This window comes from Oratosquilla oratoria, chromosome 10 (genome assembly GCF_046742065.1).
Source record: "Oratosquilla oratoria isolate Oo_2021 chromosome 10, ASM4674206v1, whole genome shotgun sequence".
Classification (NCBI taxonomy): Eukaryota; Metazoa; Arthropoda; class Malacostraca; order Stomatopoda; family Squillidae; genus Oratosquilla; species Oratosquilla oratoria.
In genome coordinates, this window is record NC_134786.1 from 40,755,019 (window position 1) to 40,775,018 (window position 20,000).

The window sequence follows — 20,000 nt, forward strand, 5'->3', positions numbered from 1 at the left end:
GGCCACAGGTCTCTCCACCATCTCAGTAGCCCAATCATTTCTGCGCTTGATATTGGCTAGACGAAGCTTGTGGAGATACCTGACAGCTGTTCCTGGACTGATATCAGCTTGTGCTGCCATGTCAGAGGCCTTGCAACGTGGATCCTCTTCAACATTTCTTTTGACAAGACGCAAGGGTCTTTCTGAGGGCCCTTCTTGCCCTCTCTGGTGAATTGGACGATCACTCTATTAATAGTAGAAAGGGGTATTGAAAGATTTTCAGATATTTTGCGTTGAATAAGTCCACCTTTATGTTGACCCACAATACGACCTCGCTGAAATTGAGATAGGTTTACTGCTCTTTTGGTTCGTGGCATGCTTGATTAATCTTCTATGCAATCTGAAACATAAATCTAGGTAAATATAATATATTAGGTAATTTTGAATTACATTAAGCATTAAATAAGAGCAGAAATGAATTTTTCTTAGTGTTTATTCAATTCTGTCATGTCACACACACACACACACACACACACACACACACACACACACACACACACACACACACACAACACACACACAACACACACACACACAACACACACACACGGGGAGTTGGGTGTGTGTATGTGTGTGCAAGGTCACTCTCGTGGGCGGGGAGTTGGGTGTGTGTGTGTGTGTGTGCAAGGTCATAGCATTACCCATAGATCGGACCTACGAGCTCTGAGCTCTCTTCCAGGAGGGAAATAGCTGTCGATCACGAGTCAAACACGTGATCCAAAAGACCAAGTGAATACACACACACACACACACACACACACACACACACACACACACATATATATATATATGTATTTATGTATATATATATATATAATATAATATATATATATATATATATATATATATGTAAATGTATATATATACATAAATACATATGTATATATATGTATATATATACATATACATATATATATATATGTATATATATGTATATATATATATTTGTATATATATATATTTACATATATATATGCTATGTATATACATATATATAATAGGTATATGTATTTTTCTCATTCAAATGGAACAACAAAGAACGAAATAGACTTCATATTAGGAGATGAGAGCGAGAGCCTTATCAATGTTAGGTTCATAATGAAAGTCAACATAGGTAGTGACCATAGAATGGTAGGTTGTGCATCTAAATTCAATTTCAGAGCCGAGAGAAATAAACTAGTTTAAGAAAGAAAATAAGCCTTGCAAAGGTTAAGGATAACAATAAGAAATTTCAGTTAGAAATTAAAAATAGATTTGAAGCAGTAAGAACTAACGAGGACACCCTCGAAGATATTAATTCTAATCTAGTTGAATTCATTTGGGAATCAGCAGAGCAAGTAGGAAGTACAAAAAGTATTAGAGTAAACAAATACACCAAAGCTACAAGTGATCTAATGAAAAGAAGAGGAAGAGACGAAATAGAAAGAATAGAACTAAATAAGCTTATCAACATAAGGCAGAGATCTGAGAAAAGAAAGAGAAATATAGATGACATAGAGGAAACTATTCGGAAAGGCAAAAGTATTAAAGGAGCCGAGCGCAGATATGCTTTAGGAAGACAGCAAATGATATGTTTGAAATATAGAGAAGGAGAAATCATTAAATGCAGAGAGTGAATGGTAAAAAGAATAGAAGAATTTTACCAAGAGCTTTACTCGTCGGAATCCGTAGTTGAGTCAGTAAATTCATCTGTAGACGTTAGTAGTATACCAGAGATTACAAAGGAAGAAGTAGAATTTTCACTAAAAATATGAAACGAGGAAAATCACCTGGGGAAGATGGCATATCGATAGATCTCTTGAAAGACGCTGGGAAAGAAGTTCATATTAGGTTGGCTCAGTTGTACACCCAATGCTTACGTCAAGAAAGCGTTAATGAATCATAGTGCAATGCTATAGTGATTTTGCTTCATAAAAAAGGAGACCAGAGGGACCTTAGTAACTATCGATCGATTAGCTTGCTATCAAATGTATATATAGTATTCTCCAAAATCCTTACAAATAGACTAAGTCAAGTTTTAGATGGAAACGAACCGAGAGAACAGGCAGGCTTTAGGATCGGATGTTTGACTGTAGACCATTTGTAGGCGATGAACCAACTAATCGAAAAACGACAGAATACAATATACATCTCTGTCTAGCTTTTGTAGATTACGAGAAGTCCTTTGACTCGGTAGAACAAATAGCAATACTAAACTCCTTACGCAAGCAGGGCCAAACGGACAGATCGTAAGAGTTTTAGAAAATATTTATGCGAAAGGTACCGCTATAATTCGACTACATAAAGATACAGAAAATGTCAAGATCGAGAAAGGAGTACGGCAAGGCGATAAAATTTCACCCAAACTATTTACAGCTTGTTTGGAAGTTATTTTCAAAAGTTTGAGTTGGGAAAAGAAAGGTTTGAAGATTAATGGCGAATATTTGAACCACCTAAGATTTGAGGATGACATTATTCTTATTTCCGAAAGAGCAGAAGAATTTTAAGACATGCTTTGTGATCTCAACAAGGAAAGTCTCAAAGTAGGTTTGAAAATTAATAAGATTAAAACCAAAGTAATGTTCAACAGGAAAGTTCAAAGTAAAGAGATTATAATTGATGGTGAGAGTCTTGAAGATGTTGAAGAGTATGATTATTTAGGCCATATGGTGAAAATGACAAAAGATCATGATAATGAAATAAAAAGATGTATTACAATTGTTTGGAAAGCCTTTGATAAGTATAATAAGATACCTTTGTGTTTGAAACGTGTGTATATGTACATATATAATATATATATATCTATGTATATATATATATATATATATATATGTATGTACATATATATATATATATATATATATATATATATGTGTGTGTGTGTGTGTGTGTGTGTGTGTGTGTGTGTGTGTGTGTGTGTGTATGTGTGTATACATGCATATACACTTGTAAATATATATATATATATATATGTATATATATATATATATATATGTATATATATGTGTGTGTGTGCGCTTGTGTGTGTGTGTGTTTGTGTGTGTGCATACATGCATATACACATGTAAAAAATATATATACATATACGTATATATACATTTATATATTTACATATATGTATATATATATAGGTATGTATATATATATACATATATATATATATATATATATATATATATATATATATATATATATTATTTATCATGTTTGAGAATCTCTAATTGTTGGTGAAGGACCTCTTTGGAAAAAGGGAAAACATTCATTCTCGGCAGGAATTAAGCACCATCTGGCGTAATCTAACCAATGTACTTGTTTATTGATAATAATATTCTTGACCTGGAAAATAAAAAAATAAAAGAATTAGTGCTGATTGATATTTATCTTTAGGCGAAAATATCTTTGCAAATGAAGCAGTAACATACAAATCAAGCAGGTGTTACAGGTAAACACTGGAAACCAATCCTAAGTCGCCATGCTGAAGTTACTATCTTCAAAACTCGTCTACCTCCTAGACTCACTCCAGGGGTGTACCCATGAGGGGCTGACAGCAGGTCTCCGGACTGGGCCTAAAATTTCTGTCAACTGCTGTTGTATTTCATACACTATATGATACATGGTGAACTGACAACCCACAACTGCTCCCCTAACCCTTTCACTTTCATCTAGTGACACAGGAATAGTCCCATACTAATACTACTCGGACAACAGTCCAATCTTTATTCCGGGGAGATATCTATGGGCGGTTACGACGACCGTTGTCAGCCACTGTGGATCTACGGGTTTTCCACTTAATGATACTCAAGGCAACAATTGATTGATTCATTCATGACAAACTTGCACGAATTGAACTTGATTCAAGTGCATAGCTACTGTATGCAGACACTGTACGACGATACATTCTTTGCAAAGACCATCCAAGAACCAAGAACGACGTCTGCAGTCACCTGGCACGAGTCCTTTCCTCCATTGGGATCGCCAGCGCAAATCATGTTGTCCGTGAGAGAAGAGTAACTTTCCGAACACTCGTCATTGGTCAATGTGGTTACCGCTACTTCATGTAGGGAGTCTGGCGAACTTCCACCTGGAAAGTAAGAGAGCTGGTGACAAAAAGCCAGATTTATTTATTTGCTAGGTAATATACAAACATTGTAGCTAAACAAGCAAACAAATAAACAAATAAATGCAAGCATACTTCGAAAGGTTTCTTCTTACTTATAAGAAAGGTGGCCAACCAAGGCATGAATCTATCATTCATGCCACACCAATCCAATACCATTTGTTTTCCCTTTAATCTTAGCTCTTTGTGGATGAAGAGTCATCCGGGACCCCGTCACAGTGCCTGGGACAGAAGCAATGTAACGAGACACAGGTCCCGATAGCCGAATCTGGTTTAACCTCGCCGATTCATTTCCAGGGTGACCCTCTTTCCTCATCCACTCATAAGTTATTAGAAAGGACAAGGGAAATCCCTTCGGCCCACGTCAATTTATCACTGATTGATTGACTGATTGATAAATTGATTGATCGATCGACTGATGGACTGACTGTTTGCCTTTCTGATAGACCATGAAGACCAAAACCTAGAGGACTACCAATGAAGAGATGTTAAGGTGTAGCAGAGGTGATTGAAGTGCGAGATGAGGCGTCAAATAGTATGAGAAAGAATTAACATTTGTTGAACCGAGTTAACCTGAAAAAAATCATGAGGCATCACAACTGAAAGGAAAGAAGCGTTTGAATTCCATTTAAGCCTATCTCCCTTTGATGAAAAATATTAACCCATTTTGTACTGGACAACAAAAATAGAACATCTTATCTTAAAGAAAAAGCAAATGTAAGCCATTTCACTGTTTCCAGATGTCTCTCACGCCTGATTCATGCATTTCCCCCATCCTTATCTTCTCACCAAGATTTTAATGATAGTTCTTGTCGTAGGCGGCTATTCAGAAGCCAACCATCAATGGCAACCCACCTGAAGATAAAGCTCCCCAGCCAGAAACGATAGCTTCAACGTTCGAGTAATTTGTCTTGGCGTCAGGCAAGCAGACGGGTGCGATTTTATTGTCGGATTGGAACTCAATAGGCTCTGCCAGCTTAATGATAGCGATGTCATTGTCCAAGGTGGAGGAATCATAATCCTTATGTATTGTTATCTGAAAACATAGAAATACGATGACAGTGGTTGTCAAATTTCATTTATCTCTTGGACTGGCACACAAATTCTACGAATATAGCAAATTAAGTCACCCCTTGGACACTGAACAGAAAATATTTGGTCTTTGATATTTCATATATACACATACATGTGCATATACATATGTACACACACACACACACACACACACACACACACACACACACACACACACACACACACACACACACACACACACACACACACACACACACACACACACACACACACACACACACACACGCACACACACACACACGCACACACACACACACACACATGCACACACACACACACACACACACACACACACACACACACACACACACACACACACACACACACACACACACACACACACACACACACATACACATACACACACACACAAAGGATTACAAAGGCGGAGCATGCCGGCAGGAGACCTTTTGATCCATATCTTGGTCGGATGCAAAAAAACACACACACACACACACACACACACACACACACACACACACACACACACACACACACACACACACACACACACACACACACACACACACACACACACACACACAAAACATTTTTCCACAATGAGTGGTGGATATCTGGAACAAACTGGATAAAACAATAGTGTGTGCAAAAACTATTCACGAGTTTAAAAGGAAACTAGACACTGCGAGATATAAAGACGGTACACCACTAGCATAGCTCCCCTTCCCATGAGATAGAACTAGGTAAATACAACTAGGTAAAGTATATGCACACACACAAATATTCATGCATACAAGCATTCTGCTGCTATCCCTTTGCCCTCACTTTTGGTCTTTTCCTCAATTTTACTTCACACATTTCTGCTTTTCATATTTTTTGCTAATATTTCCTCATTCGTTCTTTCTATGTGCCCAATAATCTTCTCGGCTCTCTTTCTACCTTCGCTCTCCTCCTGACATTATGATTTCTCACTCTATTCATCCTCGTATAATTCTCAAATACTTCGACTGAAACAAATTTTAGTTTCTCCTTTCTACTTCTTTTAAACTCCAAGTCCCCGCCCCGTACAGTATCGTAGGCACAGTCACCCCTTCATATAACCTTCTCTTTGTATCCATTCCCAGATATCTATTTCTCATTCCACTTTTCATCCCCCAAAGACATTTACCTGCTTCCCTGACTATAGTTCATTTCCACCCTAGCAGCCCATTCCCTGCTACATGTAAACCTAGATATTTGAAACTATCCCTTCCTCTAACTTTACCTAAAACTTGCTGCCACCCTCTCCCCTTGTACATCTCATCTTGCTCTTACTCACATCAACTTCAACAACAGGCTCATCTCTCACTTCCCTTCACTCTTCCTAACCATCTCCAATCCTCCAACCATCTGGATTCAATTCAATTCCCACCCCAACCCATACATGTATACAGTGAACAGCCATGGAGGCATAACACATCCCTAGCGCAGTCTCGGCTACATGTCAAACCATTCACTATTACCATACCATTCCCAGACCTAACACAATCTCTACTACTCGTGTAAAATTTTTTGACTGCCCTTAACAGCCTTCCCCTAATACCATATATCTGCAATACCTCCCACAATGCCTTCCTGTCTACCATGTCGTAAGTCTTCTCCAAATCACTAAAGGCTTAAAATTTATCCTTGACTTTTGTCCAAAATTTCTTGCAAATCTGTATTTCCACCAAAAAATTGATTTATATACATACACTTTCTACAGATATTCTTTTAGTAACATCTGTTTCATCTGTTTTTCCGGTATGGTGGTCGCCAACAACAACATTAATGTCGCCTGGATTCCGGCTGAAAGGTAAAAAGAAAAGAAAAAAAAATACACACATAGGAATCGAATGGAAACAATAATCATTCTATAAGTAGCTGTATACACAAGTATAGGTAACTTGAACATATAAGTAAGGATTCAAAGACTAGCCCATCCAACAATCACCGTCTTACAATTATTTTGCAATTATTTCTTTCCTCTTCAGTAAAAGTAGAGCTTTAACGGTGAAATGCACACTGACTACATATGATACTAAGTCTCATGTTACAGAATAAAAACAACATATTCTATACGTACACAGACGTTTTTTATAGACACTTGATGGGTCGTACTTTTAACGGGCTTTAGAGAAAATGAATCCCAAGACACAGTATATAAGATATTTCACTGCAGATGACTATATAAATTCTATTAATAAATAACCGCATGATAAGGAAACGGTGTGAGAACGCTTAGGTCCTTACCTATCAACACAGTGAGCAGCAGTCAAAATATGGTATTTATCAATAATTGAACCTCCACAGAAGGGAGAGAGAACTTTGCTACTGTTCTTAACGATACCCACTTGCCATGGGTATTCATTAATTTCAGTCTCGTGTCCACCCACGATGCGGGTTCCTCTGTTAACCTTGCCACAGCCTGTGGTGTTAATCATGGGTTTTGAAAGTAAAGATAAGATCATTGCTAACAGTATTAATATCATTATTGCTAATGAAAACAATAGTAATGATAATGATAATAGTGGTAATAATGTTAGTAATAATAATGATAATAATGATAATAATGATAATAATAATAATAATAATAATAATAATAATAATAATAATAATAATAATAATAATAATAATAATAATAATAACAACAACAAAAATAACAATAATAATAATAACAATAACAATAATAATGATAATGATGATGATGATAATAATAGTAATAGTAATAACAATGATAATAATAACAACAATAATAATAATAATAACAATAATAATTATAATGATAATAATGATAATAAAAACAATAATGATAGTATTAAAAAATCACACTAGGAGTAAAAATAACAATAAAAGAGTGAATAATAATGAATAGAAATTCAAATGTAAATAACTTTACCAAATTTGTCAGTATTTATATTTATTGTCAGTATCTGAAATAAAAAACTCACTGCATTTTGGGCTTGCCGTAGGTAAAGTTGATGAACTGGAGGCTGCATGGGGGAAAAAAAGAATAAATTAAGCGATCATATATTTATATACATACATACATATGTATATATGTACATACATACATAAATACATACATACATACATACATACATATGTATATACATACATACATAAATACCTACATACATACATACAGTATATGTATATATATACATACATATATATATATATATATATATACATATATATATATTCATATATATATACATATATATATACATATATATACGTATATATACATATATATATATATATATATATATATACATATATACATATATATATATATATTGTCACAGCCTGTGGTCCGTCATGTGATTTGAGGTACAGGAGGAATAAGGAATCTTCATGCATACTCATACTCGTTTAATAAAGAGCTCTCGGGCCTGGTGTTGGTTGTCCTACAGACTATGGTATCTGCAATTTACATTAACAAATCAATCCAGATACTTCGTTACATGATCAAAAAATAATTTCAGTTACTACATTATATTAACAAATCAATCCAGATATTTCGTTACATTAATAATTTTTTTAGTAGTAGTCTCAATATATTTTTGTTGAATCTGTTGTTTAAAAGTACTCGTGGGGATCTTACTATTTCTTTGTGAACTTTTGTCCATGTGCTGCAGTGAGTAAGAGTTCTACGTATATAGGCACTGATGGTGGAATTTATTTACCTTTGTAGACATTCACTTTTTCCGTTCATGAATTGGCCTGTGCTTGTAGGTTTAACATAGGTGTCTGTATCGATTTTTTCTTGTTGTTGTTTAACGAGAATGTCAAGGAATAGCAGGTTAAACCTGCCTCCGGTTTAACCTTCACAATAGAAAATAGCGTAGACGGATCCATGCCATTCCTTGACATTCTCGTTAAACAACAACAAGAAAAAATCGATACAGACACCTATGTTAAACCTACAAACACAGGCTATGCATGAACGGAAAAAGTTATTGTCCACAAAGGTACATAAATTCCACCATCAGTGCCTATATACGTAGAGCTCTTACTGCAGCACATGGACAAAAGTTCACACAGAAATAGTAAGAACCACACAAGTACATTTAAACAACGAACTTAACAAAAAAGATATTGAGACTATTACTAAAAAAATTATTGACCGATGGTATCACACCCAGCAAAATACTACAGAGAAAAAAGAAGACATTAAAATATACTATCGAGCCTTTTTCTCCACGGCATACAAAGAAGATGAAAGAATATTAAAACAAATAATAAAAAGAAATGTCAAACTCACAAATCCCGATAAGAGAATAAACGTAGTAATATATTATAAAAGCCAGAAAACCAGCCACCTGTTACTACGAAATAGCCCAAACATAATCAAAGAGCCAACTCAACAATCGCATGTCATCTACAGGTTCACTTGCAAACGAGGGAACTTTGCAACCCTCCCATCCACCTATGTTGGCATGACGACTATGAAGTTGAGCAGACGTCTTAGTTACTACCTTTCGTCTGGAGCCCCAAAAACCCACTTTAAATTATTAAACAAAGGATAAGAAAATCGAAGGACAAAATCCAAGAGCTTAGAACACCACGAGCTAATGAACAAATGGATGAACACAAACATACACACAACCTTAAAAGGAATCATTGACCTCCTTTTCGCAGAAATTATAAACCAACATAAAAATTCCATCACCAGAGCTAATCAAATGAACTTGATTAATCTAAACGGAGGACATATCAAATACTTATTCCCTCTCAATGGCTACATAAGAATATAAGAATGAAGGAGACTGTAAGAGACCATGAGGCCTACACTATGCAGTTCCATGTCCATTACCACCTGTCATTCCCACCCATAAAGTTGTCTAGCCGTTTCTTCAAACAGCTGATAGTTTCAGCGCTCAGTGCATGGTTACTAAGTCTATTCCATTCGTTGACCACTCTATTAGTAAACCAATTTTTGCCTTTTCCTTCTTAAATCTAAATTTCTCCAGTTTAAATCCATTACTGCGAGTCCTGCTCTATTATCTTAGTATGATGACCCTTGCTTGCGTCACCCTTGTTAAAGCCTTTGATCCACTTAAAAACCTCTATTAGACCACCCCGCACTCTGCGTCTTTCCATAGAGTGTAAGGTGTCTAAGCCTCTCCTCGTAAGGGAAATTTCTGAGCCCATGTATCATATTGGTCATTCTCTGTACTGATTCTAGTGAACTGATGTCCATTCTATAAGACGAAGATCAAAACTGTACCGTATAATCAAGGATGGGTCTAACTATCGCTAGATAGAGTTTGATAATTACCTCTGCACATCTATTCGTAACCGTCCTAGCAATGAAACCTAATGCTATGCTTGCTTTATTTTTGGCGCTAATGCACTGTTTCCTGGATTTAAGGCCAGGACTAAGTAGAACTCGCAAGTCTCTCTCGCACTCAGTTTTTCTCTAAAAACGTGTAATCTAAGCTATACATATTTTCGGGGTTGTGCAGCACCACGTTTAACACGCTGCACTTTGAGATATTGAAGTTCATTTATCATTTCACCGACCATATGAACAGCTTATTAAGATCGTCCTGCAGAATCTCGTTTTCGTCTCCTGACCTAATTAGGCGTCCCATTTTAGTGTCGTCCGCAAACTTACTAATATTACTATTAATATCATTGTCCAAGTCATTCATGTGCATAATGAACAATAAGGGACCTAAAACCGAGCCTTGGGGGACCCCACTAGAAACACTCCCCCACCTGGATTTTACACCTGCTGTTTTCTGTCACTGGTTCAAGCTCTAATCCATTCTAACACTTTTCCTCCTATGCCATGGGGGGCTTTGATTTTATTTAGTAGTCTCTGGTGTGGCACTTTGTCGAACGCTTAGCTAAAGTCAAGGTAAATAACATCGGAACTATCATTGTTATCTGACGCTTTATATACTTTAGTGTAAAAGGATAGTAGATTAGTCACACATGACTTACCCTTGAAAAAACCATGCTGTGTGTCACGAATCAAATTATGTCTCTCGATGTGTTTTCTAAGTCTATTAACTATTACTGATTCAAGCATTTTACCTATTACTGATGTCAAACTGATTGGCTTGTAGTTGCATATAGACGATTTATCTCCCTTCTTAAAAACAGGAGCAACGTTTGCCTGCCCCCAAGCAATAGACACAAAACCAGTGTCTACCAACTTATTAAATATTTCAGTTAACTGGTTGCACATTTCTAATTTACACTCTTTAAGTCTTTTAATCTGCTTGACTACTTCTGCCACACTAATGCTGATATTAGATAGTCTACTTTCTCCATCCCCACTGAAAATTGGATCGCAGTCAGGCACCTTATCTAATCTCTCCTTAGTAAACACTGAGAGAAAATATTTGTTAAACGCCTCATTAATATTTTCCTACAATTCTCTCATGACATTTTCATAATTTTGAACTGGGCCTATCGTTTCCTTATTTTTTGTTCTGTAGAGATGAAAGAAGCTCTTTGGGTTGGATCTTGTTTGTCTGGAAACCTTAATTTCATAGTTACGTTTTGCTGTGCGCGTATTCTTTTTAACCAATCTTGTCATATCGTTATATTTGGATCTAAGGTATGTTTCCCCATTTCTTATTCTTACGTAAGGTCCTTTTTTCATTCCAATCTCATGTTTCAGCCTGTTCATCATCCTTTTGGGAGTATTACTATTCTTCCGTATTGACTTGAAGGGAATAAATCTATTTTGTGCATTTAGAATTAAATCTGTTAGGTTACTATACATTTCATCCAAATCGCTGACCTGGCTGTTGACCCCGCGCCCACAAGTGACCTGACACAAAGTACGCATACCCTTCGTGACCCGACCCTGACCGCGATAATGACCGAAAAATCGAGTCTTACCACACTGAATAAAATTATGCTTAACTTCTTTGGAATACTCAGGCGCATCGGCCAAGACACATAAAAATCTCCTTAGGTGCCAACACGAATAAATATCCCTAATCGCCCGGTGGCACAAGCCCTCTTTTATACACAACTATCTTTTCACTTTCTTACAGACATTCTTCCCCTCCCACAAAAACCGATTCCGCGCGAGCGGGTGATCTTCTCTAGCAAGTCGCAAGTCGCAAGCGGTATCAGACGTCAGCAGCATATAGCAGCAGACAGTCGGTATTTGCACAAGGACAGTCATACTTGCTAGGGCTACTCTCTAGAGTTGACTAGTTCTTATAATCCAACGTAACGTTGGATGGCTTTCATCTAGGCAGTTAACACTGCCACCCACTTCTGGGCGTTTCCCAGCTCTTTCTCTATTTGACCTTTCCGTCCTTTCGTAGCTCTCCGGGATCCGCACGAGTCCTTGCTGGCTCGTGAGACTCCTCGGTCGTCCGGCCCGGCGAAATCTAGTATAAAGCTGTCGTAGTTTAGAGTAGTGTAGACCCCGTCCCCACTGGGCACACAGCGTGTCATTCCACGCGGCTGTCGCCAGTCGCCAAGGAACTGTGTGACCCCTATAGTATTGTCCCTTTGGCTCTTCTGAGCACATTTCTTGTGTTACAGGGGGCTTGTCCCCCACCCCGACGTGCAGAATGGAGTCTTCAACTCCACCTCTGCAAACGAAAAACACTTCCCCTGACGACCCTAATATCGACCCGGATAAGGCTAGGCATGTTTTTCTCCACTCTGACCAAACCCGATTAGCTGAACTCAATCCCTTTATTCTGAAGAAATGTCTGTCCTTTTATACTGATGATATCAACCAGGTTAGGAAACTTAGAAGCGGAGATCTCCAAGTTACCACCAACTCTGGGAAAGCCACACGCGACTTGCTTAAGGCCAAGAAGTTTCATACCTTAGATGTTGTTGCCTCCCTCCCTAAGTCACTCAACTCCTGCAGAGGAGTAATCCACTGCAGAGATTTGATGACCATGGACGAGTCTGACATCATCGAAGAAATGAAAGACGAAGGGATTCTAGATGTCAAATTCATAACGCGACTGGACCGGGAAAAGAACATGCGAGTGAACACGCCCCTTATCATCCTCACTTTTAACTCCACAACCCTCCCTGACCATGTCAAAATTGGATACATCCATGTCTCAGTGCGACCATATGTCCTCAACCCTTTTCGCTGTAATAAGTGTTTTAAACATGGTCACCTTGCTAAGTTTTGTAGTAGAAAAACAATCGTGTGGGATAAGTGTGCAGGCGAATATCCTACAGATACCTGGTTTAAATATGTAATTCAATGTGTCAACTGCCCCTCTAACAACAAGCATACATCCACCTCCCGAGATTATTCCACCTTCAAAATAGAAAAATAAATTTGTACCGAGAAAGCAACTTGTGGCATCTCTTTCTACGAAACATGGAAGCGTGTGATGGAAAGACAAGTTACCCCAACTAGTCCCTCCAGAGCAGCTTCCTATGCTTCTGCAGTTAAGAAAACACGTAGAACCATTGAAACACAAACTGTAAGCAAGAACTCCGATAAGGACAAAGATCTCTGCCCACCTACCAAACAAACCACGCACTCGCACCTTCCCCGACTATCCCAGAGCTTCCACTACGTGTGCCTACACATGTGGAAGAGGATGTACCCATGGAGATCGCCGGCTCCTGCAAACGGCTATTAAGTCCAATATCCAGCCCAGACCGAGCATCGGGGGCAAAACACACCTCTCCCACTAAGACCAAGAAAGGAAGAAATCGAAAAAAAGAAAAAAATCATCCAGTAGCATTGCCGAGGTATTAGAAATAGAGTAAATGACCTATCTATTTTCAACTCTATAAACAACCCCTCAGTTATGTGTCTCCAGGAAACATTCCTAAATCCCAGTGTTCAATTACACTTGAAAAACTTTGCCATCTATAGGAAGGACAGGTTCGCGCCTGGAGGGGGGTCGCAGTTGCTGTCAGCGACTGCCTTCCCCAAGCAGAGCTGCCACTATCCACAACCTTGGAGGCAGTTGCTGTCAAAACGAAAGTACAGAACAAACTTGCGTCCATCTGCTCCATATATTTACCTCCAGACCAACTATTTCCGCCGCAGGAGGTAAATAAATCTATAAGACAGCTGCCCCACCATAAACTTATGGTCTGAGACTTTAACTCCCACCATCACATGTGGGGGAGGGATAGAACATGTGCTCGAGGAGAGCAGATGGAGGCAGTTCTGAATATCAACAACCTGGTCCTCCTAAACACTGGCAATACCACTCGTGTAGACAATGCTAGGGGCACTTTTTCATGTATCGATTTATCCATAACATCTCCTAAGCTCTCTGACGACATAAAATGGACTACGCTTGACGGCACCATGTTCAGCGATCATTTCCCAGTCATCCTAAAAATATGGCTTGACCACGTTACGGCTGGTCCAGCCTATGGAGACAACCCACCCCCTCCCTATCCCAAATTCATCATGAGGAAAGCCAACTGGGAAATGTATCGACGCACTACCAACGTCAACACCACAGGGGACAATATGGATGACAAAGTAGTCAATTTACCATTATCCATTTTGAATTCAGCGCATAAGCATATACCAAGAACCTTGGCATTTCACAAGCATAGAGTTTCTTGGTGGACATCAGACTGCAGAAAAGCAGTTTTACCCAATTTTACCCAATTTTACCCAAATTGATTACTTTTAAAAAGGCGCAAGCAGAGGCCCGTAAAACCATTGAACAGTCCAAGCGAAAGTCTTGGCGTGATTTTATTTCGACAATTAACATGCACACCCCTCTAACGCAGATTTGGTCAGCCGTCCGAAGAATTGACGGCAAACATGCCCCTACCATCAAGACTTTGACAATAGGAACCACATTTGTAGATACCCCCACCGACATCACAAACATAATAGCAGATGCATTCACACAAACGAGTAATACATATAACTATTCGCCAATATTCTTCCAGGATAAACAAAGACTGGAAGCAGAGCCACTGGTCTTCCGTACACATACACACCACGAATACAATACTCCCTTCCAACTACACGAGCTTAAACAGGCCTTAAGCTCGTGTAGAGGGATCTCTCCTAGCCCGGATGAGATTAGGTATGAGATGCTGCAACATCTAAATTCAATCACACTCAACAAATTACTGGAACTATACAACAAAATTTGGGTTAATCATGACTTCCCAGAAACATGGAGACATGCCCACGTCATACCTATTCTCAACGAAAGTAGTCTCGACCATTTGGTCAACTTAGAACATGATATCCTTTCAAGTTTCGAGAGGAAAGAATATCTTGTTGCTTGCTTTTTAGATTTAGAAAGAGCGTACGACATGGCATGGCGACGTGGTATCCTCGAAAAACTCTATGCACTTGGCCTTAGAGGGAATCTCCCTATTTTGATTATTATTTTTTTTTCTTTTACTAGAACGAACATTCTCTGTCAAAATCCAAGGTTGCTTTTCATCAGTACGCATACAAGAAAATGGCGTACCACAGGGAAGTGTGTTGAGCCCCACATTATTCATGTTACTTATTATCGATATTCTATCTGTTCCACCTCGGAACCTTAAATACTCATTATACGCTGACGACGTTGGAATCTGGCATTCCTCATCTAACGCTAGTTTTTCCGGCTCTCGCGTACAACTTGCCCTGGATTCGCTCTAGGAATGGTCTGACGAATGGGGATTTAAGTTTTCGGAAGTAAAGTCAACAGTGGTTGTATTTTCACGCAGAGCCCAAGCCGAAATCGATTTGCAATTACATGGAAATCCCATTCCAGTACAAAACTAAACATTTTTCCTTGGCCTGAAACTGGACTTCAGGCTAAACTGGAAGGCCCATGTAAAGTATATGGTTGATGCGTGCAACAAGAGACTTAATTTGCTACGCAAACTAACGGACACTAATTGGGAGCAAATAGGAAATCTTTGCTAATAATTTTTGAGTCCCTAATTAGATCTGAATTAGACTATAGGTGTCAGATTTATGGTTCGGCAACAACAACCACGTTACAACCCCTGAACATCATCCAAAACAAAGGCCTACGACTTGCATTTGGAGCATTGCTCTGCACAAGAATCGAGAGGCTGGAAGTTGAAGCCAATGTTCCCCCCATCCACTACATGCGCGAACTCCTCACACTCCGCTACGCCGCCAAAGTGCTTTGTATCCCACGACATCCCTGCAAGCAGGCGGCGTCCCTATACGAGCACTTTACCAACTCCAGCCTTAATCCCTTTTCCATCAGGATCCGATCCTTGTGCGAGCAGTATTCAGTGCCACTGTGGTCTATTGAAAAATTGAAGACGTTCTACATACCACCGTGGGAAAAGATCACCCTGAACGTCAACATCAATGAAAACCTCCAGAAGAAATCGTGCTCGGTAGAACTTAGACAAAAGATCCTACAAGTCATGAACGGGTTTACTGGCCACAGGGCATTGTATACGGATGGTTCCAAGTGTGGCCGTAAGACAGGGACAGGGTTATATAGTTCCACAACCCGGATGATATTCAGATTGCCGGACCATACGAGCATTTATATTGCCGAACTCTTCGGAATATCCAAAGCGATAGAAAATGCTCAATCTGACACACATAGTAACTTTGTTATTTTCTCAGATTCTTTGAGTGCATTACAATCAATAAAGTCAGGTAACCAAATGTGGAATTCTCTCCTGGGCAAAATCACTAGCGCACTCTCGACGACCAACAAGTCCATTACTCTCCTGGGTTCCCAGCCACACTGGGACCTCCGGGAACGAGAAAGCGGACACGCTGGCCAGATCTGTGTTAGAAAAGGACTCTATTACAGATATACCCATAGACATAGGCACTTTCAGTTCTATCGTAAGAAAACAATTACACGCCCTCTGGCAATATTAGTGGGACAATCTCCACATCAAACACAAACAAAAGGAGCACATAACAGACTGGTCAACATCATACAGAAGCAATAGACGAGAGGAAATCGCCATAACAAGGCTGAGGATGAATTCCACCTACATCACCTTCCTAGATCCTTACATCACTGGCGTATTTCCTCCCCAGTGCAACACCTGCAACACTACACTATCTATAAGACACATACTCATACACTGCATGCAATATAACACACAGCACCAGGCGCTTATACATCACTGCAGACTCAAGAACATTCAGTTAAACGTGACAAATCTTTTGGCCAATGACTGTATCCTTATTGACAAAGTAGTGTTCTATTTACGCACAACAGGACTGTTGTGGAAATTGTAATGGTAAATTAAACAGGATCGCAGGTTGACACCAGGCGTAATGACCCCCTTATGGATCGAAAGCCTTAAGATTGAAAAAAAAAACACACAAACTCCTAGTTTTTTTTTCAGATAAACCCCATGTAACCATATGTATTCTGAAGATGAATAAACGAGATACATTTCTTCACCTTTTAGCGGTAGACATTTATTGTCAACACACACACCCACACCCACACACACACCCACACCCACACACACACACACACACACACACACACACACACACACACACACACACACACACACACACACACACACACACACACACACACACACACACACACATACACACACACACACACACACACACACACACACACACACACACACACACACACACACACACACACACACACACACACACACACACACACACACACATATATATATGTGTGTACATGTCATATACTATATATATACATACATATATTATATATATATATAAATATATATATATATATACATATATGTGTGTATATATATATATATATATATATATATATATGTGTGTGTATACATGCATATACCAAAGGCTTTTTCCCCCTTACACGGGGGGGGGGTAGCCTAAAAAGAAAAAGGCATAGAAAACACTCCCACCCATTCCATTTCCTATATATTCCACTCCCCTCCACCCTTCTCTCTCCCTCTTATCTTGGCACCTCCTGAATGACGGGTCATGCCTGCATCCTGTCCACTGCCCTGAGTCAGAAGCATCATCTATACACAACCCCTCTCCATTCAATCCTATCTTCTGTCCTCTCCCGTCCTTCCTTCACAGATATTCCTCTCCTTTGTAATGCCCCTTTCACCCCATCCATCCATTTCATCCTATGAGACATATAAGACATACATACATACATACATACATACATACATACATACATACATACATACATACATACATACATACATACATACAGCCGGACGTTTTGGACAGCTTAATAAAACCATCACGATGGTTACAGCAGGGCTGGGATGCTATAAAAGCTGCCTCTACTATTTTTCTTTTTTTCTTGTCTAACCCTTGTTTCAATATTTCCACTCCGTCCCAGTTAGGTAAATGTCCGTATTTCTCCGCATGAACCACCAGGGCGTTTGATATTCGGTGGGCCCTCAGGTCGCCCTTGTGCTCATATGTCCACTTGTGTATGCCTCTTCCTGTCTCCCCAAAGTAGTTTAGGTCACAGCCACCACATGGGATTCTGTAAACCAATCTGTTGTTATTATGTTCTTTTCTACCCTTACCTCTCACTACTTCACCTATCTTCATACTGGATGTACTGGTGATCTTCAGCCCTGTTAAGGAGATTGTCTGATTGATGTCGCTGTTCACTAGCGAATTTCTCAAATAGTTACGTTGGCGACAAGCGTGAAGGGATTCGTTCCGGTCCTTACTACTCCCACTGGGTGCAGTGGCCATGGAGTGAAAATGGGTGGTTAATGGGTGCAGTGAGCGCCCTCCCCAAATCTCGATAGTCAGTTAGACTATGAGTTCTCATGTTTTTATACCGTCAAGTGGTCGAGCGGTCTAAGGCGAGTGTCTTGGAAGTTTACTTCCAGATGCAGCGGGTTCGAATTCCGTGCGCTACTGTCAAGAAGATTGTCTGATTGATGTCGCTGTTCACTAGCGAATTTCTCAAATATATATATACACACACAAATGCATACATATATATGTATATATATATACACACACACACACACACACACATATATATATATATATATACATATATATATATGTATATATATACATATATTCATATATATACATATATATTGTGTTTATGGGTGCTTATTTGGAATATTACGAGTATAAAAGGATTTGTGTGTGCTCATGTGAATTGATTATGTAAAGGACTACCCCCCTCAAAAAAAATGTAAGTAGTAATACATACTGCTTTGTGTAGTAGTTGTTGTCGAGGTGATAGCTGCAAAAAGAGATAAACTTACTGCAGAGGCAGTGCAATATAGTTCAGTTCGAAGCTTTAAGAATCATTTAGATAACCACCTATGGAAGATATATGTATGTATATATATATATATATATATATATATATATATATATATATATATATACATATACATATATATATATGTATATATATGTATATGTATATATATATATCTTGCTTAGGTAGTTATGTAAATGATTCTTAAAGCTTCGAACTGAACTATATTGCACTGCCTCTGCAGTAAGTTTATTCCATTCTTTAACTACAAGGTTGGCCAAATTGTTTCTACCCACTTCCAAATTAAACCTGCTTCCTCACAGTTTGAGACCATTGTTTCTTGTCTGATTCTCATTCAGTGCGAAAATTTTGTCACTTTTGATATTGTTAATTCCCTTTAGAATCTTAAAGATCTGTATCAAATCACCTCAGAGTCTACGCTTTTTTAAGGAAAACAGATTCATATGTTTTAGTCGATTTTCGTATGATTTATTTTTTATATTTGGAATCAGTTTTGTGGCTCGCCGTTGTACTTTTTCCAATCTGTCAATGTCTTTAATGAGATAAGGAGACCATACAGAAACAGCATATTCCAAATGTGGACGAAC

At 38.6% G+C, this 20,000-nt stretch overlaps 1 protein-coding gene across 1 annotated transcript in view; it reads right to left on the reverse strand.

Moving 5' to 3' along the window:
- Positions 1-20,000, reverse strand: part of LOC143029006 (trypsin-1-like) — a 40,899-nt gene that overhangs the window by 4,578 nt on the left and 16,321 nt on the right. Inside the window, exons 7-11 of the mRNA XM_076191351.1 lie at positions 8,161-8,202; positions 7,463-7,637; positions 6,925-7,018; positions 4,991-5,171; positions 3,963-4,099 (exon numbers count right to left, since the gene is read on the reverse strand). Of these exons, the coding sequence (XP_076047466.1) occupies positions 3,963-4,099; positions 4,991-5,171; positions 6,925-7,018; positions 7,463-7,637; positions 8,161-8,202 (629 nt within the window). The remainder of the gene's footprint in view (positions 1-3,962; positions 4,100-4,990; positions 5,172-6,924; positions 7,019-7,462; positions 7,638-8,160; positions 8,203-20,000) is intronic.